Source organism: Anser anser (genome assembly GCF_964211835.1).
Source record: "Anser anser genome assembly, chromosome: 2".
NCBI lineage: Eukaryota > Metazoa > Chordata > Aves > Anseriformes > Anatidae > Anser > Anser anser.
The window spans coordinates 90,469,079-90,496,325 of NC_139721.1; the positions used below are offsets into that span (position 1 = coordinate 90,469,079).

The 27,247-nt window shown below is 43.0% G+C and overlaps 1 protein-coding gene across 14 annotated transcripts in view; it reads left to right on the top strand.

Moving 5' to 3' along the window:
• Positions 1-27,247, top strand: part of RREB1 (ras responsive element binding protein 1) — a 124,450-nt gene that overhangs the window by 51,528 nt on the left and 45,675 nt on the right. For 8 of the 14 annotated variants that reach the window (XM_083826181.1, XM_083826187.1, XM_083826186.1 and 5 more), the window contains 4 exons: positions 4,741-4,860; positions 6,125-6,327; positions 11,617-11,706; positions 13,099-13,262. In XM_083826181.1, the coding sequence (XP_083682307.1) occupies positions 4,741-4,860; positions 6,125-6,327; positions 11,617-11,706; positions 13,099-13,262 (577 nt within the window). Of the gene's footprint in view, positions 1-37; positions 164-4,740; positions 4,861-6,124; positions 6,328-11,616; positions 11,707-13,098; positions 13,263-27,247 lie in introns of all 14 variants that reach the window. The other 6 variants (XM_083826189.1, XM_083826182.1, XM_083826192.1 and 3 more) reach the window with 1 other exon arrangement.

Here is a 27,247-nt window from a genome sequence, read left to right on the forward strand (position 1 = left end):
TGTCTTTTTTTTTATGCTTGTCTTCCTTTCCCCGTAGGCTGCTCTGTACTGGTGCTCCAGCAGTGGTGACAGTGAGGTGACGCTGCCAGTATAATTCTCTACCGCTGGGGTGCCGAGTCAGCACCAACACTTCAGTAGCAAGGGCAGAGTTGGTATTAAAAAGGTCAGTTGGGAAAACTTTCTTCTTTTGGTTTTCCTTTGCCTTGAGGCAGTGTCTTTGAATAGCATTAACCCTTTTTTCTTCCCACACAACGCATTTTCACCCTCTTTCCTTCCTGCCACCTTTGAAGCAAAATCGCATTCAAAAAGCAGTTGGGGCAATGTGCACATCTCCGGGGGTGGGAGTAGCTGTTTGTGCTTGGGAGTGTCACCTTGTGCTCTGGGAAGAAAATCTGCTCCTCCGGGTAGAAACTTGGTATGAGACCAGTGCATCAGAAACGTTTTTGAAAGTGGTGTAGCAGTTCTTAGGTATTATAATCTCAAGGGTAAACTGTAAACTTTTGTTTATTCAAATGCGATATCCCTCTTTGAAGTTCTGTTCTTGTCTAAATTTGTATACTAGAAGGTCTGGCCTTCATTTAAGTGATCCTTGGTTTTTTTTTCTACCACTGAGGGAAAAAAAAAAAAAAAGCGGGAAAGCCTTGAATAAGCTAATAGCATTGCTAAGATGGAAATGATGAGGAAGGCTCAGGATTCCTGTTTGGGCCTCATGGGAGAACGTGGTTTGAAATGCATGTGTGTGGGGGGGTGCATTCCTAAAACAGTCATTTGTTTCCCCCATTTCTCCTCCTCCCACTGTGTTCTGTACTACGTATTGCGGCATGTTTAATGAAACCAATAAAAGTATTTGGCGGAGAGTGTTAATCTTTCCCCGGCCCAATTAGTGCATGGCTTCTACTTTAACGTTGATGTGGACTTTTTTTTTTAGGGCAGAACAATGAGCAGCTTTGTGCTACATGCAAGGTTTTCCCCCTCCTTGCCTGTATTGTGTATTTCTTCCTATCTATTCCGAAGGGAGAGCTCATGTGCAGAGACAGTGGAGCAAACTGGAGCAGGGATTTGTACCAACTCCACGCTTGTGTAGCCACCTCTCCCTGGCAAGTCAAGTGACTGTGACTCTGAAGACTCATCATCTCTTCTCCTTTCTTCTTCCTTCCCTTGTGGCCCATGTTCTCCTTTTTGCTTCATCTGTGATGCTCTTCACCAGAAGGAGAAGCAGATGTAACTGTTGAGAGTGGTCTTTAAACAAAAAAATTAAATATAAATAAATACATATAAGTAGAGGGGGGAAGTAACTGCTGATGGGCTTAGCTTTAGCATACAGTGGAGTCGCACTTTATCCCAGAGGAGGAAATAGGTTTAGCAAGTGTCTTCCTGTACAGACTGAATGGGAAGCAACAAGTTTTTTTTTTTTTTTCCCTTTTTTTTTTTTGTCTTGTGAGCCCTCTGCTTTCCTGGTGACTCTCCCAGTAGCTGGTTATGTGCAGCATCAGGGGTGGGCCTCTGGCAGGAGGAGGAGCTGAAGGCCCCTCAGGTTTCTCAGTGGGATTGCAGTTGCCCCAGTTACATGGTTTTAGAAACAGCATCAAGTGGAGGGAGCCGGGTCTCTTGATATGGCAGGCAAAGAGGGCTGTGGGGATTTTGTATTGTGGTTTTTTTTTGTTTGTTTGTTTGTTTTCTCCTCACATGTCTTAGCACTCTCTGCTTTCATAAGAGAGGATGACTCGGGGGGGGGGGGTTCATCAAAGTAGAAGATGACTTGAATGCTCGTGACCACTTCCCTGTTTCCTAGAGGCTTTGGTCAGATGTTGAATGCAACCTGAGGCTGCACTGTTTGCCAGCCTGTTTCCTGTTTGTCCCTCTTTCCTGGAGGTCTTTGTTCTCTTTTGGGGAAAGGGAGGAAGGAGGCTCCATCAGCACGACCTCTGAGCTGAGGCCTTCACTGTGAGCTGAGGCGGCTTGCAGTCCTGAAGGCAGCCTGGTGTAGGGCATCCGTGCTGGTTGCTGCCTCGCGGATTCCCTGGGCTTCTTAGGTCTGTGGAAAAAAAACATTTCCCCATCCTCAGTGATGCATTTATTTAAAAAAAAAAAAAAAAAATCTGCAAGAGAAACCTCTCAGTATGTTCCTGCCTGAAGGCTTTCTGCCATGGGTTTTCCCACAGGAAGGAGTGATTTGGCCCAGTATCCTTATTGTTCCTATATCCTATTGCAAATAGAAAGTTAGGCTTCTGAAATTGGTGCGTGCTGCTCATGCAGTTGTCTTTGTTTCAGAGGCACATTTTTATTTTGTGCAAGAAAATGGAAAATACATATGTAAATATAAATACATATGTAAATAAAAGCAATAGTATCTATTTTTTTTGGAGAATTTAAGGTTTTTTTCAACCGCTTATAAATTAGGAAAATTTTAATGTATCGAAAACAATTTTAAAAGCAAGGTCTGTTGTTTGCATTAGCAGTAAGATGTTTTAGATTCAGAAATAAAATAGCTATTGATTCACAGAAATTGTGAAAGGCTGTAATAGCATAAATACATACTTTTCCTCCTGAAAGAAGAACAGAAAGCAGGCTGGCAGGTGTTTCAAAATCAGAAGGTAGGTTTGTTAATGTGTGCCTGTATGCCTGCCTCTTCTCTTTTTGATGAAAAAGTCACATTTTCACTCTCGCTAAAACCAGCACTAGGAATTCTGACTCCAATACTCTGGGAAGATCCTCAGCAATTTTAAAGTTACCTTGGCTGACACACCCGTCTTCACACTCATACAACAGATTAACTTTTTCCAGGATGTAACAGTGGTAACGTTAATGTTATAGGTATTGACTGAAAGAGAAAAAAATATGTCTACTTTGGAAGGAAGAGTTGTTTTTGTTTTGTTTTGTTGTTTGTTTGGTTGGTTTGCTTGTTTGTTTTTAAGTGCTGAAACACTTATTTGCATTAATTTTGACAACAATCCCTCCAAATAATTTTAAATGGTGGTACTAAGCAGATACAGCAGCAACTTAGAATATTTATACCAGTCTTGAAAATAACTGTAGTGTTTGTTCTATTCAGGATTAATCCAGCTACCACATAAGTGGTTAAAAAGAAAGAAAAAAATAAATGACTGTGTTGCTCTGGAATGAGATGGACCTTTTTTAAAGACCCTAACAAATCAATAGCTCTTGTGCTTGCTGGAGAAAATACAGAAGGATGGATGCTTGGCTTCTCTTTGGATCAAGCAATCCCTGCCATCATAGGGAACATCAGTGTTTTTCTTAGCAGAAAAGTACAAAAATGACTAGGGAAGAATTAAGTTAAATCGTTCAGGATAGCATCAAAATGGTCTTTTTGTCAGTTTTTGGAGACTTAAACCAAAAATGGTGTTTTGAGAAGTTAATGTTATCTAGAGCCTTAGAGTCTGGCCTTAGTCAGGTCCTGCATTTTGGCTCTAGACTGTGCTGGTTCACTGTGTCAAACCATTCATCTGTGTGCAGCTCCCAAGAAGGTAGGCAGTTAACCAGAGGGAGCTTGAGTCTGTTGCTTTTTCTTGCGTTGAGTGAAATAAGGATCTGCTCGACAAAAGTCAAGAGAGCAGAAGCTGGGTCTTTTCTCTTTGTCTGCCTTTTGGTGTACACTGTAAAATGTTAACAGTTAGGATGCTATGATTTCTCATTTGCAGATGCTGTTCAGAAAGCATTTGAATGTGTTACGTGAGTGACAGATTTGCATGTCACCCTAGAGAGCATGTGTTTTAAAAGGAAGAAACCCCGTTAACCACAGTTTGAGGCTGAAGGCCTCTGCTTTCTGAAAAAAAGGAAAATTTGTATTAAGTCTGCTGGATGCAATCTGGAAATCTGAGATTATGAAATGTCCACAGTGTGTTAATTTACTTAATGAACTATTTTGCATGTAAGGTTATAAAGGTGTATTCCTCCATTAAAAATGTATCGTTATCTTTCAATATTACAAATAACCTTTTTCAGAGGCTGTCAGCATGGGTGCCACAAGGCGAGAACTCCTCTCTTTCTCTTGTGCCGATCATTCACTGTCACCTCTCAAAATGGTGTTCAACTGCCCTATCATTCTCCAGCCAGAACAGGCATCCTTCCTGAAACCCCAATGATAACATGATAAGGTTGTGGTTTCAGAAAGGGGCGTGGAGAAATTCCGTCAGCAAATATGGTGGTTGCTTATGTCTTCAGCTCACCTAAAGCCCTTGGGCAGTGGGTGTGGGGAATGTGCCAAATGGGCCCAGAAACCTCAGTAGTCATTTCACCACTGCTGGAAGGAATAAGGTCACCATGAAGTCTTCTATTGGAGTAAATGTTAATCCTCCAAGAAGAGAAATAGGAGGGTGGGATATTCATGAATGAAAACAAATTACTTATTGTATCTTTCTCTGCAGAATGTTCTTCCAGCCTCCTAACCAGATATCACGACTGTCAATGATGTGCTGGCTTGTTCTCTCTTTTGTTTCTTCCTACTATTTTTTTTCTGGATGAGTACTGGGGACCAAGTCAAGAGTGTTTCCTCGCTTTGTTTGCCTGGTTTCCAGCAGAGGCAGCAGCAGCTGCCTGTGCCAGACACTCCTGGGGGCAGGCACTTGGCTGCGCTGAGCTGGCTCTGTTTACGTGCTTCCATCATCAAACTTATGTACCCATTGGGGGAGCTCTCAAATTAAGGGGTTGTAGTCTTACTTTGCTAAAACGTCTTCCAGCGAAACTTAATCCCTTTCTCTTTCTCCCATCTCCCTCACCTAGTGCTAGAGGGTGCTACTGAAGAAGGGGCCGAAGAGCCTGATGCTACTAAACCTACTACACTAAGTGAGGAGACCAGCAATCAAGAAGAAAGCCTCAGTCAATCAGGGGATAAAAATGAAGGTAACTGGTTTGACTAGCTCTGAGTGACTCTCTAATTTAGGACATTGATTAAAGCTTGTAGAAATATTTCTTACCCAATCCATAACCCTTATCTGTGTGAAGGGTGTAATATACGTTGAGCAGAGGCACTGGTGCAACATTTCTCTCCCTGTCCCTAGCCTTTGTCTATGTGAAGAGTATATGCTGAGCAGAAGCATGGGCACATAAATTCTCAACTACCACTGCAGGCTTCCAAACTAAAATTTTCTTGGCTCCAAGTAACTTGGCACCACATTACTTAGCCTCAAAAAACACCTGTTTATAATGCTCAAGCTTATCTTTCAAAGACAGTATTATGCAGAGATCAAATGTTCACAAACATGTTCCTCCTTGTTCACCCTCACCATCCTCTGGTGGTAGAGTGACTCTCACAACACACATTAAGATCCTGTGCTGTCCACCTGAGATGACAAAGCAGTAGACTCACAGGGTGTTCCTGTTCAGTTGGGAGACTCCTTTTCAGGCAAAGGAGTGTTTAGTTTGAAAACATTCTGCTTTTCAAACTCCGAAAGAGGAAAGCGGAAGGCCTTACCTGTATGTTTGATGCACTACATAGAGAACATGATGGAGAAGTCTGAATCTGAACAGCTTTGCCTGCAAGGCAACATTAGTCATGGATGTAATAACATACTCCATGGACTGATAGGAGTTGGTAGACCAAAAAGAAAACAACTCTACATTGATGACAGCTGTGGCAGTAAAGAGGCATTTTAGGGGATTTGGGGTTGGATTTTTGCTAATTTAGTTTGCTCATATGCAGAGCTGGCTTAAGCTATGCTAGACTGAGAACCCAGTATTCTATGCTGTGTTAGTAATGTCTTAATTGTGCAGTTCTGCTCAAAACACATGCTTGTTTGAATGATGGTGTTTGCCAGAGTATGCATTCATCAGTACTGCTCTAATAGTTCATTGCGGTCACTAGGTACCACAAATAATACCATTTTATAGCAAGAGAATTTAAGGTAAATCACTCTGTATGTGCCATACTCAATCAAGGCTGAAAATCAAGATAACATGGATGTTCTATGAGAAGAAATGCACACCTTATCCTACACATTCCAATATAAGAAACTATTACAAGAAAAACTCCAATTATTATGGGCCATTGTATATGGTCCATGAAGATCAAACAGTGTGGTGCAAGGTACAAGCAGCTGAAAATACTGTGGGGTTTTCTTTCAGATGGCCTAGCAACTCCTATGTGTGTTTTTGTTTTTAATTCCAGAGAAGCAGCTGGAAACCTTAAACAGTTACAAGGTATCACCAAGTTCACCAAACAGTTTGGACGGAGCGGACTTGTCCTCCATTGACGCCATGATGTCAGCAGTAATGAATGTGGGGAAGATAGCTGAAAATGGCGGGAACTCTCAAAATGTTAAATCCCCCTCCAAGTCTCCTGCACCAAATCGGATTGGCAGGAGGAATCAGGTATGTAAGCCCAAGTACAGGGGACGAAGGGAAGTCAAACAGCTGCATGGGAAGTGATAAAATGTAATTATGTTTTGTTGATGATTTTGTCTGTTTTTCCCTCAATGGTTATGCATTGCCTCTGCCATTGCCGCTATATGGATGTTTTCTGATGTCCCTCCATAAGTTATCTTAAGAAAACTGGGGATGGAAGGTGTCCACTTCCATGGATTCACATGTAAAACATTGGAGCACATGTTCCCACATCATGCAGTGGGCAAGCTGATCTACCAGATGACAGCAGTAGAGGCAAAGCCAAAATTGCCACGTTTTCCCTGCCACATCTGTTACCCAGGCTCTTGCGTTTGCCTGATTTGTTGGGAGATCAGTTTGTTCCATTAACCTAGGAGAGAAGAAGTAGCTGGAACTGAACTTGCTCAGAGAGGGAGCAGGGTGGTCTGGCAGGGGGCTGTGGGGCTTGGCTCAGCTGTTCTGGGGGTTGCTTCATGAGGTGTGTGATTGCTCCAGGGGAAGATCCAAGTGATTTAAGGTTAAAGGTGGTGCTGGAATGAAACGTCCATAGGGGTGCTCAGTTCACACAATTGTACTATAAGGTGCCCTTACTTCATTGTTAATGAAAGTATGAAGAGCTATTGCAGAATGCTTTGTATAAATCTTAGGGAGAAAATATATGTAGTTTTTATCATTTTTCTTCCATTTACCAGTTGATGGCATCAGTTGATAGCAATATTGATCTAGAGGAGTGAAAGGAGACTGTTAAAGCTGTGATTATTGATACCCATGTTTCTCTCCTGCTGCATCAAGCCCTGCCCATGAAGGTTCTGCAGAACAGCCAGAAATACCCCAAATCCCGTTGCTCGTTTGACTTTAAAGCTTGTGGCAAAGCACGGAAAATTTGTAAATGAATCAAGATGTAACAGGGATCAGAAAGGTTGAGAAGCATGACTCATGTGATGTTCCTATAGTAGTTTATTAATAGCTTGCAGAGTAGCTGCCCAGTTGACAGACTTATGACTTGTCTTGAATTTTTTTGCTTACAAGGAGTTAAAAGCTGTTAATAGTAAATGAACATGGGAATTCTTAAATGAAGAGCCTGGGCAGTGTACTGGCAACTGTATTTGTGGGGTCGTACTGTCTAGCACCTGGCTTTGAGGTTTATTTGCAGTGTTCCCAGTTAAGGGCTGCCATGGTTCCTTGATTTCATCATGTGAAGTAAGGCACTGGAGTTCAGACGAGTCTCAGTGGCGGTGCTATTACACAGCTGTCTGCTGGTACACCATGTGGTTTGGCTTCATGAAGTTTATTAGCGTTGGTGACCTTTATTCCACCTGATATTTCGATGGGCATCGAATCAAAGGAAGCTCGAGAGTAAATGTGACAGGATTAAGAGGGATTCTTACAGTGTAAAAATAAATAAATCCATTGAAAACATAGTAAATAGCCTATTTGTTTTTAGGCTGAAAGATTGTTATTGCCAAAGGGGCAAATGGCTACATTACTGAGAAAATAGAAGTGTGATGTGAAATATTAAGTGGGTATCAATCTGTTTAGCAACATCTAATACAGTGAATTTCCATTTTCAGAGTAGCAGAATGAAAGCACTGAATTGTTTCAGTGTGTAACAGCACACAGATCTCCGATTCTGATCAGAATGTGCCCCTTATTATAATTGCAAGGATAATAACAGTCAGCTAGTTTTCTGGGTCTGACTGCTGTTTCCCATGAGTTGGCAGTGAAACATTTTGCCCTGAACCTTTGTCCCAAGTCTGTGGTTCTCTTTATAATGCTGACTTGGCTCTAGTCTACCCGTAGTCTAATAAACGTGTTCTCACATCAACCTGCATCCATTTGAGCTTCTCATTTGCTTTGCTCTTGAAGAAAAGAAAAGATGTGACAAAGGTGTTTCTTGAGCTGGAGAAAACCCTAATGCACAAATCTTGAAGCATTTGCCATCAGCTGAATGCAGAGCAGTCCTGCCAGGTTGGCTAACTTGAAAGTAGCTAACAAATAAGCTGCTAATTTAAGCTTTTTGTTCAGGAAGTGTGTTTTCACCAGCCTGGCTCCAGTGAAGTAGCCAAGTGCCATGTTTTACACTTGTGAGCAGGGGTGCTTTTACAATAGGGATGCTAATGTTTTTTGATCTGGATTGAGTCAGTCAACAGCAGTCCTGTTGTAGCTACCCTTGATTTGCTTGAGCTGTGTTACGGTATGCAGCACGTACCCTGTGTGACCACTGGAGAAAGTTTGGGTTTTAGTTAATAATAAACCCCAGATTCAATACTAATCAGCTCTGGTGGAGCTATAGTGTGTTTCTGATCTTTGCTTCAAGGTGAACCATTAATTACTCTATCTTCTGTTAATTTGCTGATTCAAAGAGCAGGCAGTCTAGAAAGCAGGCTCTGAAACAATTAATTGCATCGTGTAGAACTGTATCACTTATTTAGAAGGGGGGCAAAATAAAGTAGTAGGTTGATAATTTCACAGAAATACCCTGGGGATTAAACACCATCTAAACTGTCAGCACAGCTGCAGGGATTTTCCTCGCAGCACAGTGTGTTTGTTCTCTGTCCTGAGCCAACTTTAACAGGGTTGCAGTATAGTTGGAGCCGAACATTACTCCACAGACTGGTTGCATATAGTAAAATTGAAGTTGTATAAGTAGGATCGAATGCATGTGTGTGAATTATATGTTTGTATATAAAAATGTGTGTGTGGGCCAATGGGATAATGCATTTTAATTTTCTTGGTGTGTTCAGACTTCATAATGGCAGCCTTTCTTGCTTGCTTTCTAATGTTTTTTGAGTAATGGTGCAATAGGCTTTGGCCCGTGTGCATGGCCTACAGTGATTAACTTCAGGATGGAGAGCCCTGAAAAACATTTGGAAAAAGATCCACAAGAGAAACAATACAGGGGAATGGGAGAACCTAACTGCTGTGGTCCTGATACTTCTAGAAGTGAGGTCTGAAGTTTTGTTTACTTGAGTCAAAATAAGAAAGTAGCTCTTCATTCACATCCATTGCTAGTCGGCATTGCTAGTCGGTCAGCATTGCTAGTCGGTCGAGGGAAGTGATTGTCCCGCTCTGCTCTGCGCTGGTGCGGCCTCACCTCAAGTACTGTGTGCAGTTCTGGGCACCACAGTACAAGAAGGACGTTAAACTGTTGGAGAGTGTCCGGAGGAGGGCAACGAAGATGGTGAAGGGCCTAGAGGAGAAGACATGCGAGGAGCAGCTGAGGGCACTGGGCCTGTTCAGCCTGGAGAAGAGGAGGCTGAGGGGGGATCTCATCGCAGTCTACAACTTCCTCGCGAAGGGGAGTGGAGAGGCAGGTGACCTATTCTCCGTTATCACCAGTGACAGGACTTGCGGGAACGGTGTTAAGCTGAGGCAGGGGAGGTTTAGGCTGGACATCAGGAAGAGGTTCTTCACCGAAAGAGTGGTTGCACACTGGAACAGGCTCCCCAGTGAAGTAGTCACGGCACCGAGCCTGTCTGAATTTAAGAAGCGATTGGACTATGCACTTAGTCACATGGTCTGAATTTTTGGGCAGACCTGTGTGGTGCCAGGAGTTGGACTTGATGATCCTTATGGGTCCCTTCCAACTCGGGATATTCTATGATTCTATGATTCTATGATCCATGTCACTGAAGTTAACAGAAAAGTTTCATGGACCCTACGTTTGAAAACATGTTAGATTTTAGCAGATTCTGTAGATTTTAGTTAGATTTCTCTATAGAATTTTTTCCCCAAATGATGTGGAAAGCAACATTGCTTCATTAAGCTGAGACTTAAAAAAAAGCTTTTTCTATCATTGTGTCAGCATCTTTCTTCCCCAAATGCCAGAGGATTTGTCACAGGGGCTTGAGTCAGTCATTCTCAGTGTTCCCCACAAATGCTTGTGTCTGACAATCTGGAAACGGTCCTTTCTCCGTTGATGACTTTTGGGACAGCGATAGGGAATAAGAGTTGTTCGGAGGGAGAGGAAATGGATAGATAGTAACTTCAACTCCCTCTCATTTCTGACTGAAAAGCTGCTTATGTTTGGTGGTTTTTTTTTTTGTGTTTTTTTTTTTGTTTGTTTGTTTTTTTACTAATGGTACCTACAATGGCCAGCAAAGAGATTCAGTAGAATGCTTCCTTTTAGCATAAATATTGTCGTTTCCCATCGGTCACGCAGAGATGGTTTTTGGTACTCTCATTACCAGAAGTTGAGGTAACAGGCGGTAGATCTCTCTAGCTGGTAAAGATGTGCACTCTTCTACAGAAAACGAAGATTTAACTCAGTGGCAGACCTTCTTGCTTTGAGTCATACAGGCTTGAGTGCAGAAGCCTCATCTGGGCTTGTTAGTGAGATGGGGAAAATGCCCATATGTTACTCAGTAGTCATCCTTGTGGACAATTCAGGCAAATGCCTTTGGTTCCTGTGAGAGTGCCATTTCATCGTTGGCTGAAAGAGTGGCGGTTTTACTCAGTGTCTCAAGGGCATACTTAAATCAGGCTGAGCTCTCCGGGTCGGCTGCACTGTTTGTACTCGTGGTTTGACCATGGTTACTCCTGATTCTCACCTGGGTGGAGAACAGCGGGTTCATAATGTGTTCGTTTTGAGTCACGTACACTCCTGCATCGTCACCTCTTTCTCGCTATGATCTCATCAGATCTTGCAAGCTTAAGAAGGGTTGGGCCTGGTCAGTGTTGCCTGGATGGGATGCTTCCAGGAGAAACACAGGATGCTCGGGGAAATGGTGCTGGTGATTCAGTAAATGCCGCTCTTCCTTCTGAGTCAGACGAGGAGCAGAACGCACAGCCCTGAGAAAAGGGCACTGGGCTAGCGCCCTGCCACTGAGATGGGGTGGAAAACCCGAAATCCTGAAGACGTGTGCTTATTAAAGATCTTTTTGTAAGATTAGTGGTGTTTGCCCGCATAATCTGGCGGGTTTCCAGGCTGGGTAATTACTTTCTGCTCACCTAAATTCCTCCTGGCAGTTTGAGCTGGTCGCAATAATTGCCTTCACTTCCTGTCCTAAACTGCTACTGCTGAGTATCAGTGTGCTGTTAAAACAGCTGCTGTACTTCTGTGGTAGCTGAAATGGCCCCTATTTATAAATTCAGAAGTTTCTGAAACTTCCCTGAGGGATCTATCAGGATGATAAATGCACACATACAAGTTGTTCTGTTAGCAGTAGCCTTTTGTACTTAGGATGGCTTCTATTTTTCCATCCCCAGCAGTAACAGCTTTCCAGTTCTTTTATATTGATATTCCTTCTGATTTTTTTTGTTTTGTTTTGTTCACAGGAAACAAAAGAAGAGAAGTCTTCCTATACCTGTCCTCTGTGTGAAAAGATTTGCACTACACAGCACCAGCTAACTATGCACATTCGTCAGGTACACAAAGTATAAGCTTGATTCTTTATTAATTGTGTCTGGTTTGCCAGTATGCATTTGCAATGGTGAAAAACAATTCCGTGTACAAATCAGAAATGCTTCATTATAACTTTTTTTGCAATCGGTTTGCTTTTATTTAAGCCCTCTCCTGGTATTTCTTTAAAACAACAACAACAACAACAACGGGGTAATTCTCCTCCCTTCCTCTCCTTCCTCTCCCCACCCCCCGAGTGGCTCAAACAAGGATGTGTGTCCTGTTCTGCATAGCTTAAGGTATCCTAAGGATCCGGAAAACCACTTCCATCATGAAGCATAAGTCCTGTTTTGTTATCCTGTTTGAATACAGTTCCCTTTACTGTTCATGCAAGTTAAGAAGCAGGAAGACACAATTTTAAAATCATCTCAGCGTTGAAGAGCCTCTCTGTCCTTTACAGAGTACAGCAATTTTGGGAGGCAGAATAGAAAATACACTTTACAAATATATGATACTCTTTTTTTTTTTCTTTCTTTTTTTTTTTTTTTTTTCATGTCAGCTACAGGCTGCCTCCTGCTCCTCTTGAAATATATATGTATTTTATAAGGAGCTTTGGCCTTTGTCAGAAAGTTGTACTTTGGTTGTTAGGTTGTGGTTCATCATTGTGACTCCACTAGATACTACTTCAGTTTTCTGTTCTGTACTGTAACTGTTACTTATTTTTTTCCTAATTCTCCGCTTTGTTGTTGTTGTTGTTTTCTCATTTCTTTGTTTTTGTTGTTGTTTTTTTTTTTGCTATGTGAAGAAAAAATCAATTATCTGAATGCAAGTAACAAAGAGTGGTACATGTAGCACAGGTAGCTAATAGCCATGTTTTGCCCTGTAATGCATTCTTATGGCCATAGGAGCCTGCATGTGAGTTCAGAAGCAGCTTCCTTCTGTTTTCTTATTACTCAGTTACTTCAAAATTAATATCTTTAAAGAGTATTTATTGTTAAGTGTCTTCTGCCATAAAGTTCATAATTACATCTTCTTTCTGTTTTCCCCCTTACCACTCACCCAACCCCAAACCACTGCATAACTTAAGGTATCCCAAGGTACCATTTGTCTGATGGGTTGTTGCTGGATCCCTTTCTATACCCCTCTGCTGCACACCCAGGGGAAATGTGGTGGGCACTTCAGGCTGCACAAAGCAACTACCTGTGCTGGTGCATTAAGGAGTTAAAAGTGAATGGTGAGGGTGGAGTTGAGGGGGGAGTGCTCAGGAAAAGAGAAGTTTATATGGAGCACACCTTGATATAAGGTATTGCGTTAAGTGGCTTTTCAAAGCTGCTTTTAAGATGTTTGTAAATCTCTCTGATATTTTACTGGCACTTTAGAAGGGGCATTCAATGAAAAAAAATCATTGCTTTCTCTAGCATAACACTGACACTGGAGGAACAGACCATTCCTGCAGCATCTGTGGAAAGTCTCTGAGCTCAGCGAGCTCCCTTGATCGCCACATGCTGGTGCACTCAGGTGAAAGGCCTTATAAATGTTCAGTATGTGGACAGTCCTTCACCACCAATGGAAACATGCACAGGTGAGTGCTGATTGTGACCCAGGAGTTTGGAAAGCATTACGAGATAGGGGGCTGGTTTTGTTTCTGTGGAAGGACTTTGAAGCTGACTAAAGATCCTTACTTGGGCAGAAAATACGGACTCTGGTATCAAATATGGAGTGACACACATGCACATTCTACAGCTACTAGGATGCTTTTGTTGTGGGAGGACACCAGAATTGAGACAGGTCTCCTAGCTCTCTTCACATTGTACCGAGTTGTTGTGGATATCCAGAAGTATTGTTTTTTTGGTTTTATTATTATTATTTTGACAAATGGGATGGATTTTTCTCGAAGGATAAAAATACATAGCCAAGCTGTAGAGGAGCTTCTGATTTCCTAGCTTTAGTGTAGCAGATGCAAGTGGTTGTACCGGGGCATCTTTGGTATTGGAGGATGTTAAGAAGTGAGGTATCCAAGTGCCATCATGAAGATGTCTCTTTAGAATAATTGATCTTGGTTTTAGATACACGCATCAGTACTTACTTGCACCGTAGACAACTTACTGCATTGTAGATCTGGGAAATTCTCTGTAATCGGAGTTGCCAAACATACTTCATACAGTTTCTTTAGTAGGGATAAAGCAATATGTACAGTTGTAAAGTGGGAAAACTGAATGTTAAATCACATGTATGTTCCTTCCCCTCTCTCATCCCCCAATTCAGTATTCATTTATTTGCATGGGTGGAGCACCTCAGAGCTGATTAACAGTTTGTGAATTCCCACATAGTTTTAGTCCCCATATCAAAGAGTTTACAACCTACAAAGAAACTGTAAAACAGGTGGGAGAAAGGAACATAGCTTATAAGCAAAATGACAAGAGCGATGGTTACGGACCATCACATGGTTTTGTGTGGGAGGGAAGATACCGCGTTTCCTTGATTATTACCAATCATTTTCCAAGCAATATGCTTGGAAAGGGTGGAATGAAAGGTGTGATTTCAGTGACAATAGAAGAGATAACATACTCCTGCACAAAGAAAGCAGTACCTGCTTGCAGCTCTACCTTCTCTATATCTTATTGAACAGCTTAAACAGTTACTTAAAAATGGAGGAGAAATGAGAGTGTGTGCGGTTTTGTAACTCTGTATTTGTTTAACCTGTACTTGATCAGAATTGGAGAGAGAAATGTAAAATGGGAAGGGGAAGACATAAAGATGTTCAGAGGAGATAGTGGCCTTGGGCATTGAATAAATCACGTCTGACTCATCTGACCAGGAGGCAGAGATGTCGCGAGCCACATGTTTCCCAGACTGGGTCATTGCTCCATGTGCCATGAGGAAGGCAGGGCAGTTTCTGAGTTGCAGCTGATGCCACTGTTGGCATCAAGAGGGTGAATTCCAGCACCAGGAACCTTGTGTTGTTGGACGCCGTTGTGTCTTGTTCCTCAGCCCAGGCTGCTTGCTGAAGGATTGCATGTTTTGTTTAGTTTTTTGCTCCCTAGGCATCTCCTCATCCTCTCCCAGGAACTGGAAAAGGAGGCTTCCTGTGGCACTTTACTCCAGGCCTATCAGATGTTAACGTAATATCTTTTGCTTATTGGGGTTTCCCTGTATAACAACTCTTACCATGCTTTAAGCAGTTCATCAGAGTTGCCAGGCTGAGTGACTTGCCCAAAAGAAGTAACCATAGATCAGAACCTTCTAATGAGAAGATTGTTCATTTAAAATTTTTCCTCTTAATGAGATACTACATGAAGTTACCAGGATGGAGCGCCGTCTTTACCGCCCACGCTAAGAAGGACCTGAGCTCATGCAAGGAAAAGATTCCTGTTAAAAGTTCTTTGACAGGTGTCGGTTCCTGTCTGCTCTGTAAAATTCCTTCTTGTGTAGGCCGACATTGCAGCAGCATGGTGGGATATTGCAGAAAGCTCATTGACACTGCAGCAAGTGGTCCCAGACCTGGGACAAGCAAGATCCTGAGCCTACCTACAGAGGGTAGTTTTGCAAAAGGAGGGTAATGGTTGGCAGGACAGCACCAAAACAATTTTTTTTTTTCAGCGAATAACCATTTCTTGATGCTGTAACAGACTATAAAAGTGAATCCTGATGCCGAGGTGGAAAGTATGAATGTGCAAGTAGGCAGATGAGAATAAATACAAAGTGAAATTATATTTGTTATCTGGTACTATGACACGCTCACAAGGAAGATGCTCATTTTGCCCACCAGGTACTTCCTTCAGAAACAGGTATTTCTAGTCTAAGATGGTCTGAAAGAAATTCTTCTGTAGGCACTGCAAACCTAGCATCAGGTCCCGTGGCCTGCCAGTGCTGTGGATGAGTGCCTTTCGCATCACATTCAAAACTGCTTCTGCTTCAGGATCCGGGGGCAGGGACCTGCTTGCCAGGTCCTGCCTTGTGTGCAATACCTGCAGGTCTTGCTTGTGGTGAGACCATGTCTATTCTTTTGCACCAGCTGGGTGATAACACCAGTCCATCTTTCTCTGCTCCTGCACACAGTTCCTTTATTGTTTTCTGGTTTTGTACTAGAGTGTCTAAGTAGTGACAGATAGGTGCCCAAACCAGCAAAGAACAAGGTTTCTAATGTGTCTCCATTAGCCAGGGTTGCGGTCCCTGTGGAGCATAACACAAAATGTGGGGTCAGAGAGAGAAATTGTGAGTTTAGCAGAAAGTTGTGAATGTTCTGCTAAAGAATCAGCATAGCTCGTGGAGGTCCTGTAGGAGTCTTCCCATGTATTGCTGTATTTACACCAAATATGCTCAGTGCACAGGGCAGGACCCAGGGAGAATTTAGTCTGCTGGGATCTGAATGGGGGGGAGAAGGTGTATGCACATACTGCATACGTTCTTCTCTTCTCTTTCTCCATTTGTGCCTTGTTCTGGCTCTTACTTAACTGCCTATGCTATTTTTTGAATCAAGACTTTTTTTTTTAAGACCTTTTAGGGTTAAAAGCCCAATGAAATAGTTTTGTCAAGGGCAATGCTGTACTGTAGGAGTGTTTATTACTGTTTCGATAGGGGATGAAATTTGTGATCCATTTTTTTTTACCTCCTAGCAGCCAGGTCATTAGACGTTCGGTAGAGAAGAGGAGGGAGGGAGACAAGTTCCAGTTGGTTTTCAGGGTTAGGAAATGTGTTCTTACACTCTCGGGTGCCTATCATCTCTGTGGAAAGTAATTTTTCTCCTCCCTCCCTTTATTAAGGGAGAAAAAACCTCCAGAGCTCTAATTTGGTGGTTTTTTTGCATGACAGCAAAACTTAGTTGCAGTACCCAAACTTTTTGGCAAGTGGGAGCACAATTTTCTGCCTGGCTCTCCTCCGGGTTAGTCTAGCTGTGCTGGGGTGTTGCTTGTACTCTTTACCTGTTAAATTGATGCTGCCCTTCCTGACTCCCACAATACAAGCAAACACTTCATTTGTAAATGAGTCAGAGCCTCTCACATAAGGTCCAGTTTCTTTTTGTTGTGCTCCTTGGCTCCTTGTCAACATGTCAAGTTGAATGGGCACAGCAAACGGAGGGGTGGAGAAGGAAGGCTCTCTTGTGCAGCACCATTCAGAAAAAGAGGTTAAAACCTGCTTCCTTTTCTGACCAGGGTGACTCTTGGCCAGGATTTTCAACAAGGAACTGTGAGCCCAGGGCATTCCCGAAAACTCTCCTGAAGCTGCCAGACTGCTCAGGACTGGCCTCAGCCTCCTGTGGGGAGAGTCGCAGTTGGGGAGAGCAGAGGTCTCTGGAGAGTGCTCAGTGTCTAGAGTGAAGAGCTAATTTTCTCATTCTTCTGAACGTGCTGTCAACCTAATTGCCTCTATATCAGTGCCCAGGCTCCTGTTAGAGGGGGGTTGTTGCAGTCTGGTGTGATAACTGGGAAACCCGTCCGTACCTGGGATCCTTATCAGGAACATGAATTGCTCAGGAGGAGGAGAGCTGGAGAGAATGCTGCCTTTTTCTTTTTGAGCAGTTCCAGAAGGAGCGAGCCTTGTAGCATAAGGGACCGGGACTGATGTGGGGTTTGAGGAGCTTGTATTGTTGCGGTTTGTAGGAATTCAGAGGAAGGGGTTAGATCATAGTAATTTTGAGTTCAAAATTCCTGTAACTGGAATGGAACAGTGATGATGAGTACATAAGAAAAACTGTAACACAGCACATGGTAATCCTTCAACTTCTGTGCTAGAGACCCAGGCACTATGGCTTTATCTCGGTTGCAGTAAATTAAAGTTGAATACTCTCAGATCTCCAGCAGGAGCATAAACTTTATGGAAAGAAGTTGTGTGCATATAAGAGTTTTCTGTGGCTCTGAAATGGCTGGGTATTTCCGAAGAAGTGTCTAAAATCAATAGATTGCAATTACTAAAGTCTTTCCATCTGTTGCTCTCTCAAGAGTTTATCTATGAATAGTGAGGAGCCCGTTTGGGTCTAGACTCTGCCACTAAATAGGAAGTTGCAAACCTCTTCTTACATCTCCCCCACTACATCTCCCCAAAATGTAGACAGAGGAGTTAGTCTGCTGCTGTGGGTTTTGATGGTGGTGTTGGTTTGTTAGCTTTAGCAAGGGACCTTAAGGTAGAGAAAAGAGTTTGCTTGACTTACTGTGCTGCATTCCAGTAGAACATGCATCAGACTTTAGTGGGAAGAGTGATGCCTCCACTTGCTCCAGAAGGGTTTCCTTCGGGGTAGGAGACTTTGCCAACAGCTCCTTTTCCATTTCTGTAGCTAAGGATGGTCTGTACCTATCACTTTAAAATCACATTTTCCTCCCTGCCAAAGACATGTTCTGCATGCAACTTGGAAATGTTAATAGAATATAAATGCCAGACAGGAGGCGAGAAATGACCTTCCTGCCAGTTTCCAGTGGGTAGCTATTAAAGGCTCTGTGGCAAGTTTGAAAAGAGTTAAGGAATAATATATGTATTTCAACCACAACTTCCCCAGTTTGGTAAACTAAGGGGTAGTGTCTATGGCTGGTGTTCGCTATGCTGCTGTCTCTAAGTGTGATAATGCAAACTAACTGAAGCGTTGTGTGTGAAACCAGAATGTCACAGGTATTGACCTTTTCTCCCCTTCCACTCCTTGCCCTCTACCTGGAAAAATTCTTCATAAAGGCTTTTTAGTTACATCCTACTTAAGTACTCATAGGCTGTTTATGGACTATCTCAGGAACAGGTCTCAAAGTTGGGGGATTTTTTTTTTTGGCACATGCAAAACACCACATGCAACAACCACATGCAGAAGTCTTTGAAACTCAAATTGGAAGATCTGGATTGCAGAAGCTATGCTTTGAAGCATGCTTACAAAGGGTCCTATCAAAGAAGGTATTTCTTCTTTTAATTAAGAAGGCACTTTCATTCTCAGTCTTATTCTCAGTGTTAGATAATTTTCCAAAACTTCTTTTTTTAACGTGCTTAGAGAGACAAACAGCTGTTTTTGTTACCAGTGCACGGTACTGTTCTGCTATTCAAATTTTTTAAACGATGCTTCATGTGTATGTATATGTTGCTGAGTGTAGGTTTTTTGAGAAAGTTAGAAAATGCATGTGCTGGAGGGGAATCTGTGAATTTTGTTGTTTTAGCCAGTCACCTTCACTGGCAAATGAAGAGCATACACTTAGTGAAGACTGTAACTTACTGTTTGGATGATGAGCGTTGGATCCCCATAAAGGCAGAGGGATTGAGATGCATATGCTTCAATGATTTCCCAGCTCTCTTTAACATGGATCTGTGTTTTATAGGCAGGCATGCATACAGGCTGCCTGTGACTTCTCAAACATCCAATACGCAGAGTGTCTTTGAGATCTGGCTAAATCCATCCTCTCCCTGCATTCCACCTGTGAATTTCTCCTATGTTATTTATGGCACTGGCCGGCTTCCAGTAAGTTGTGTGTGCTTTGTAGGGTGCAGTGCAGTAACAATGCCCAGCCTTGAAGTACAAATAGGATCTCTGCAGTCTAGCACATGCATGCAGTCTAGCATTTGCTTAAGATGGGAATTTTTGAAGGGAGAACATAGCTAAAAAGGCATGATGAGCTGTTTTTTTTTTTGGGGGGGGGAGGTAACAGGAGGGGAGTTGCAGAAGGGGAGAGGAACTGTCTTGTTACAACATTGTTTGGTTTATGGTGGTTTGCAAAGATGGCCAAGTGGAAATTTGGTATCAAATTTTGGGTACCTTTGGAAGATTGAACACGTAAGATCTTGAAACAAAAAACAAGTACCCAAAGAACTTGCCACACTGAAAATGACTGACACTTCGCGTGTGTGAAAAGGCCATTGATTATTGTCTTGCACAACAGAAATGCCTCTTTGATCATCTCCTGAGGAGCTTTTATTTCAGTGCTCTTAAATATGAAGAAGCAGGATCTATACAGGCTTTCAGATGCATTCCTTATATGTGGGGAATGATTTAACCACTGTCACCGTGCTAGTAAAAGATAAGCTTCAGCAAATACAAGTGCCCTAATTCTTGAGCGGGGATAACTAACACAAAGGGCTAATTTCTGCTTCTAGTAATTGATAACTGTAGCTGTAGGAGACAAGTGAGATGTGATACCTGTTCTGGTTTTCTTTGCGGTTAAAAAATGTTCCTTATGTTTTCACTAATACATTTTGTAAATAAAGGTGAGGAAACAGATGGAGAGAAATGTTTTTGGTCTCTCCTGTCAGCAGATATGTCCAGAGTAAACGTTTGGTACCCGACTGGGACCTCCATGTTAAAAAAAGAAAGAAAGAAAAGGTCAGGACTTTTCAACATCAGTGTATAGCAGAAAGAGTCTGTTTCTCTGTGTCTTTGATAAGAATTGGAGGAACAAAGTATTTTTAATAGTCCCAGGCAGAAACTTTTGTCTGTCTCACTGCCGCTGAGTAGATTGGTCATCTTTGTAAAGACTTTACATAAACCGTTATTTAATTCACATGTTACATAAATAGAATGCTCAAAAAAAAAACCACACCATGGATATCTTCAGCTGTAAGTGACCCTAAAGGAGCCCTTGTGTCGCAGTACCACTGTGAGCCCTTGGAGCTGTAAGGAGATGCCATGATTTCAGATGTGTTGAGCACTGCTTGCAGCCTTGGACAGTATCCCCCTTCAGTTATCATTAAAGAACAGCAAAGGAAGTTAACACAAAAACACTAATGCTGAGATCTGATTAGAATCAAGCAAAGCAAGGAAGTGCAGAGTTAAGATTTATATGCTGACCTTAATTAGCTCCATTGTTCTTGAGAACCAAAGCGTACACAATGAGGAACATTATACTTGCATCTCCACAGCTCTTCGGTACCTAAACATAAGAAACACTTCCGTGAGCTTTTCAGCTCCAGATTTTGTGTGTGTGTGTGTGTCCTTTAATTAATACTTAAATCTGAGCTTGTACCTTGTAAGGTTGTGGGTTTTCACGGTTTGGTTTTCTGCAGGCAGAGGGGGACGCTCTGCCCTCAGTGGTCACTTCAGGTTTTGGGTATGAATCGTGCCAAGGGGAAGGTGGTCCGACATCGCTGGGTAATACCACCCTCCTCACAGGCAGTAACATAAATCTCCGTGTAACAGAGTGTATTCAGCATAGCTTAGTGCTGCTTTGTTACCCGTGTCACAGCTCAAATGAGCACAAGCCACTTGACAGATTAGACGCTAGTCGCAGAGCACATGGCTGCGGCGACCTTGATCTTTCCGCATATGTACCCTTTCAGGAACATAACCTCCTCTAAAGGTTTAATATTCTTGGGGATGTTACCTCCCCTTCTCACCTTAGAAGAGCCACTAAATAAATACAAGCTTTAACTTTGCAAGCACTGGGAAATCCAGGTGATATTTGCAGCCAGTTGAGGGGCTGTTAGTCCTTTGCCATAAGCCCAGCATTGTAGCAGGTCTTGTGGATATGTTGGCTCTCAAGGTTAACAGGCAGCGTGTCCGGATGGCGTTCTGGTTTGTCTTCTAGGTCTGTACTTCAGTTTGGGCAATTCTGTATAGAAAATGCTGGTTGCTGAGAAAGTTTGCTGGGAACGTTTGTATGTTAGGGAAATCTTTGCTTAGCCTGTTGTGCATGCATGTCATAAATGCTTGCCTTGCTGCTTTAATAAGCGCATGTTGAATGTTGTCTGAAGAGACTCCTGGGCCAAGTACCAAAGAGAAGGAGGAAAAAGTCTGTCTCAAACTGCATTTGTGGTTGCTGTCGTTCCACCTTTAATGTCTCTTCCAGCTTTACCTTTTCTCCCCCCAGTATCTAACCTGCTCAACCTGTTCTAGTTCAGCATGCTGCAACCAGCACACTGCAGTATGTGTCCCCTCTCGGGGTCAGTGGGTTCATTTTGCCTTTCTCTTTTCTTCCCTTTTAAAAATAAGCTGTTCATTCACTGGGGCCTTTCACTCATGTTTTTGATCTGTGATGTTCACCTGCACGATGCACAGCTTCAGCAAAAAAAAAAAATAATACAGGTCTATAAAGCAGTAGCACCATGGTGCAGCTGGTGAATACCACACAGAGTACAAGCACTGCTTTCTCTTTCTTGAGGGCATCAATAGATGTGCTGACTTTGTCAGGCTGCTCTCTTAGCTGAAGTTTTCTGAACAGTCTCAGTGATTTTTAGTAATTCCTCAGAGCAAGCTCTCCAGTGCTTTGTGTGGAAAGATATTGTAAAGCAGAGGAGGTATGCAACTTCTGTGTGGGCCCAACATCCTAAACTCCCCATGTTCTGCTGCAGTTTCTGCTGATTCCTGTAAAGTAGCACAAGTCGTACAGGGACTTCAGTTTCCAGCTACTCTGCTGGACTGCTCCAAGCAGAGCCGTGGAATGAGACGAGAAACCTTTTCCTGGTGCTGTGTGTGAGATCACCGCTGGTGAGGAAGGAGGACCACATGTTCAGGAACAGGAGAGGAAATGGGCTGAACACTTGAAGCTGGGCCTGCTAGGATGCGGTCTGCAGCGCTGGCAGAAGTTTGCACAACTTGTGTGTGCAGCGATAACCCTTACTTCCTTGCCCCTCGAGTTACTTGGTGACTGCTGATGTCAGGGTTATGTGGAGACCCTGTTTTAATGAAGATGTGCTTGTTATCTGGCGCAGCTTCCTTGTTTGCAGGCCAGGGGGGGAGGGGAAGTACTGGGCTCCATCTGCGCAGCATCCCCAGCATTGCTGTGGCCCTGTGGCTGTCTATTTTTTCCTCCTTGAGCAGTGTGACGCAGCAAGTTGTTCTCTGCTCTGTGCCATCGGGATTGCTCAACAGTGGAGTGTGACAGGGCAGCAACTGCATGAGGGCTCTGCCTGGTTCTGGGAAGTAGCTGAGACATGTTTGCTTGGTTGTTAAAAGGGTGCGGTTTTGGGGGAGGCAGGATGTACCTGGGACTTCTTCAGCCTTGCTTGCTGTTATGGATAAGACCTTCTGACATCCCTTCTCAAATTTTTTCTCTCTGATTTTTTTCCCTGATGCTAAAATTTAAAACAGCTTCAGTTGTCCTTACCATCTAGTCACACTTGTTTTACTGTGAAGTTTAAAATCAATTCTGAATTTATTGACAAGGCTTTTACACCATGATAACTAAAGGAAGTGCCTGAAAACCACAGATTTCCAAAAAGATGAAAGAAAACAGCAATTCGGAATGTCCCAGGCCAGGTTTTTGGTACACTTTTAAAAGCCTTATTCCTGCTTAGTTTTACTGTTGTTAATAAACTTTTGTCTCCAAGCTTAAAGGAGCATGGGGGCTGCAGAGGGATCTTGTTTAATACTTATTAAAGAGTTTTTTACGGCTTAGAAGTCTCCATGCAGTATTTGGCAATGTTAATTTAGGTCTGCTCTGAATTTAATGCAGACTGCAGGCAGGCAGTTTGGTGAAGTGATACTGGGAAGTGCAGACTGTATTTCTCGCCTCTTTTGCCCTCCCTTCTGCAAGCTTTGATGCAGACGGCAAATGAGTGCTTTCTTTTGCTGTCCTTTGGTAAGCTTTGCTTTGGAGGCATGTTTTGAATCACTTCCCTGTCACAGCATCATCAGGCAAATATTTGTCTCCCTTTTTTTCCTTTGAGGTGTTCTGACAACACTTCTGGTAGAGAGAACAGGAGTGACTTTGAGCCAAGCTGGGAATGCAGTTGTATCAATCCCAGCCTGTTACAACTTGCTGATTCTGCGTCGCAAGTAGTTGCTTAAATATCTGTGAATACAGCATAATTATTCAGAAATGGTACCTCCCCCCCACTTTTTGGATTTGTAGATCGGTATCTTTCCTCTCAGTCATGCTTGCAACTTGCCTTTATTCGCGGCAAAGCAAAAATTTTATTCTAGGATAAAAGTACAAAATGCTTTGTGTGCACGTAGGTGTATAATATGTACTTAGCTGTCACGTACTGGCAGCTGCATGGCGCTGGTTAACTTTGCAGGCCGTCCTGGTAGCGCTGAAAAGGGTTTCTAGTCTGTCCTTTGAACCCAATCACAGGTGGCTTTTGCTACCCTGGTGCTCCCAGGTAGTCTGGGTGGATCTAAATAATAATGCTTGTGTCACCCGAATGATGCTGCCTGCCACCCAGCTGTAAGGCTGGTTTTGCATTGCCTCGTGTCGCAGGGAGATGGACAGGCCCAGCAGCCCGCACTGGGCTCGGAGGGACACTGGGGGCACGACTATGTGGCACGACGTGGCTGCAGACACACGGCCAAAGTGAGTCGGTGCTTCCCAACCTGGTGCTTCTGGGACCTGTCCGCCCTGCCCGGGCTTTTCGATGGAATCACCTGCATTGCCATGGCTCTCAGCAGCTGAGCCCTGGAGATTGCTGGCTGTTCTCTTCGCCACAAATTAGCGTCCATCACTGGCTAAGACTAGGCTGTTCGGTGGGGCTTGAAATCTGTTTTGAGATTGTTGTAAGAAAGCATTTCCCAAGTAGTTGAGTTTTTCGTGTTGTCATGCCTCTCAATTTGCTGTGAAGTGTGCTTGTATGGCTTAGGGCTTTTGGGATCATTTTTGTAATTTTGAGAATAAAAGTAGCAAAGGAGCCAAGGAAAAGAAAAATAGAAACTCATCCAAGTGCAGATCAGGTCTGATTTGCAAAATTACCTGCATCTTTCTGGTTCCTGTGATTACAACTGGCAAGGGCTGCATGAATTGCTCTCTTAAGTGGCTGCTGTTTGTAATTAGCACTGGAAATACATTGTCGATACAGATTCTGTACATGTTTTAACGAACAAACAACTGACTAAAGTCTTTAACCCAAGGGTATAATGTTACTGTACTTTTGACTTAAGTTCCAGTCATATTCACGAGACACTAAGGAGAGGGTTAGCAGAAGTGTATTAAGTGATTGCTCCTAAAAATGCTGCTGCTTCACTTTCTGTTTGTTTAAGATTCATTTCTCATGCATGTCAAATAGCAGAAGCTTTAAAGAGTAGTCCCCTGTGTTTTGCTACATTTCTGGACCATTTGGGCTGAAGTAAGATTTGTTAAGCAGAACAAAGCAACAGTGACAAAACTGACATGACATAGAAATTTCTCAGAGGAGACATTAGCAGTGTAATTTTGAAGGCTGCCTTCTCTTGCTCTCTGAGACTTTTTTCATTTTGTGGGTCCAAAGAACATCATGGTCCAATTTTCATCCTGTGTGCACACATCTTGCGCTCTTATTAGTCCTGATATGGTGACACAAAGTTGAAACTTAGATAAAGCAAATGTTTGTTTGTTTGTTTGTTTTTAAACATAAATAGTTGCTCATATATTGAATGTTAGGTATGCTCTTTACTGCAGATTACTGAAAATATATATTTTTTGATTCTTCAGAAATTTTACTGTTATTTGAAAGTAGTAGTGTAAGTGAAAAATCTCAGAGAAGAAAACAGTGGAAGAAATAAAGCAATTGTATCAACCAAATCATGCTTAGGGAATCTGACCAGCTCAGTCCTTCCCAGACTAGCTTGGTGAACTTGAAGAACTCTTCACTTTGGGGAAAAAAAATAATACAGTAGTATATTTTCAATAAGGTAAAGCCTAAAAAGCATTATTTTTTATTTTCATTCTCTGAGTGGTTGGATGTGTCTTTAGGTAAGTATCAGATGCGTGAGACTCATCCCCTAGATTTTGATACCAGACTGCTCAGAAATCACAAGGGAGATGAGGAACAGCAATGTGCAATTCAGTAGAGTATAGGGTACATCTAGTGGTAAAGTGGAGAAACTTAGAATAATATCTGGGATATGAAGCCAGAACCTGAACTTGATACTGTCAGATGATCTCTCTGGACTGATAATGCCCAGATTCATTGGCCTCCCCACTGTGTTTTCACAGAAGTGGAGATGTGAGGGAGGAGGAGGGTGTTTATACATGCACTGGATCCTGCGCTCAAGAATTAATCTTGATTTAGATGCTGGGACTTTCCCAACCGGGCCCCAGTGAAATTGCTTGCTGCTCCCCCTCTGGACATGCTGCTCCTTCTAATCAGACCTACCTGGCATAAACCTCTTGACTGAAAGCCAGCAGTGCTTGTGCTGCCATGGTTATAAGGGAGAGGCTTTAACCCTGGACCCTGCTCAGAGGCTGTAGATCCACTCTTTTGTTCCACACCTTCCTTTTGCCTAGGCCTCTGGGGCAGGCATGCCCTTTTTCAGGGATGTGGAGAACATCAGCAGCCACGGAAACCTGGGGCGCAAGGATGGTGCGGTTTTGCTCCCCAGAGACAGAGGTGAGGGATTCCCACACAAGCTGAGGCAGAGGGATGCTTCCTCCCCAAGAGCCAAAGTGGTGCTGCTCGGGTTATCTGCATGCAAAGCAGGAGCTCCTGGTTTTGTTCATAATTCAGTGGGACCCAGAGCTGGGAGCAGCTGTGTTGTGCAGTTGCCTCTTTTAGGATGCTTTGACTCCTGGTTCTAGCCTTGAGCCAGCCAGTCAAAACCTTCCCACGTTCTGGTTTTGGCACTGGAGCTGTGGGCTGCCCTGTTTCGAGACCTCCAGAAAGCTTATATGATCAACATGCAAATCCCCTCTGCATTAAGAAAATGCAGCAACCCTTTTTGGAGATGCAGTAAAGATGGGGATGTGACCGACAGAAACTGCGTATCAGTTCAGTAGGGCACATGCTTCCCCCCGCCCCCCCCCCCCCCACGCCCTCCCGTGAGTCACCTCCCTTAGGCACTGATCCAACACCATCCAAGGAGAGAAAAAGGAGTAAGGCACTTGAGTTCTGCATTTGTTTGTTTTCACAAAAGTCTCTTCTTCAGTGAAAAGCAGTGAAGTATTCACTTGCCACTGTTCTGGTCCAATATTCACCCTTCTGAAATCATGCTCTGCACTACACTGTTGGGACAAAGACTTACTGCCCTTTTGTTTTTGTTTTTGTTTGTGTTGCTTTTTTAAAAAAAAAAACAAAACAGAAGTGAGGGGAATTCTTGTGCACTATCATCTTGATCATTTTGTTCACGTGATGCTTGAGGGAAGAGGAAAGCTGTGGCACAAGAGGGGAAGCGGAAGGTGATTCTCCCAGGGAGGATGGAATTTTTCAGCTGCAGTAAAGCAGTTGAAAAATGTGATTTTGTTGTGAGGGCCGACTGGCACACAGTCATAGCACAGTTGGATCCTCTTGGCTCACCTGTGAAATTCTTTTTGTGAGGGGGAGGAAAGAGATTATGAGGAGAGCATTTTCACGTACAGCTGTGCTGTGAAAAGCAGAGCGTGTAGTAAGCTATCTGCATTTTTTGCATAGCAATTCTTAAACACTGAGAGTTCAGTTCAGAGGTGGATCAGACCTTGTTTGGAAAATACTTAATTTCCTCTTGCCATTTCAGGATTATTCTTTGCAAATTCTTCTGGCTCTGTGTCTGGACTCATTCTAAACAGAGTTCTATCACTTGCTCAGAGAGTTTAATCAAAGCCAACTAGCACATAGTGCTGAGAATCCTCACTGGTATTAAGCACAGATTTTTGTCTCCTTCATTTCATCTTGTGAATCATTTCAGTGTTGCACCCTCAGAACTTGTCCAAGTGCGTGTGACCTATCTGCGTGCTGGGGAGACTGATAACCACTGCATGAAGTGCAGTTTTCAGGACTCTGCAC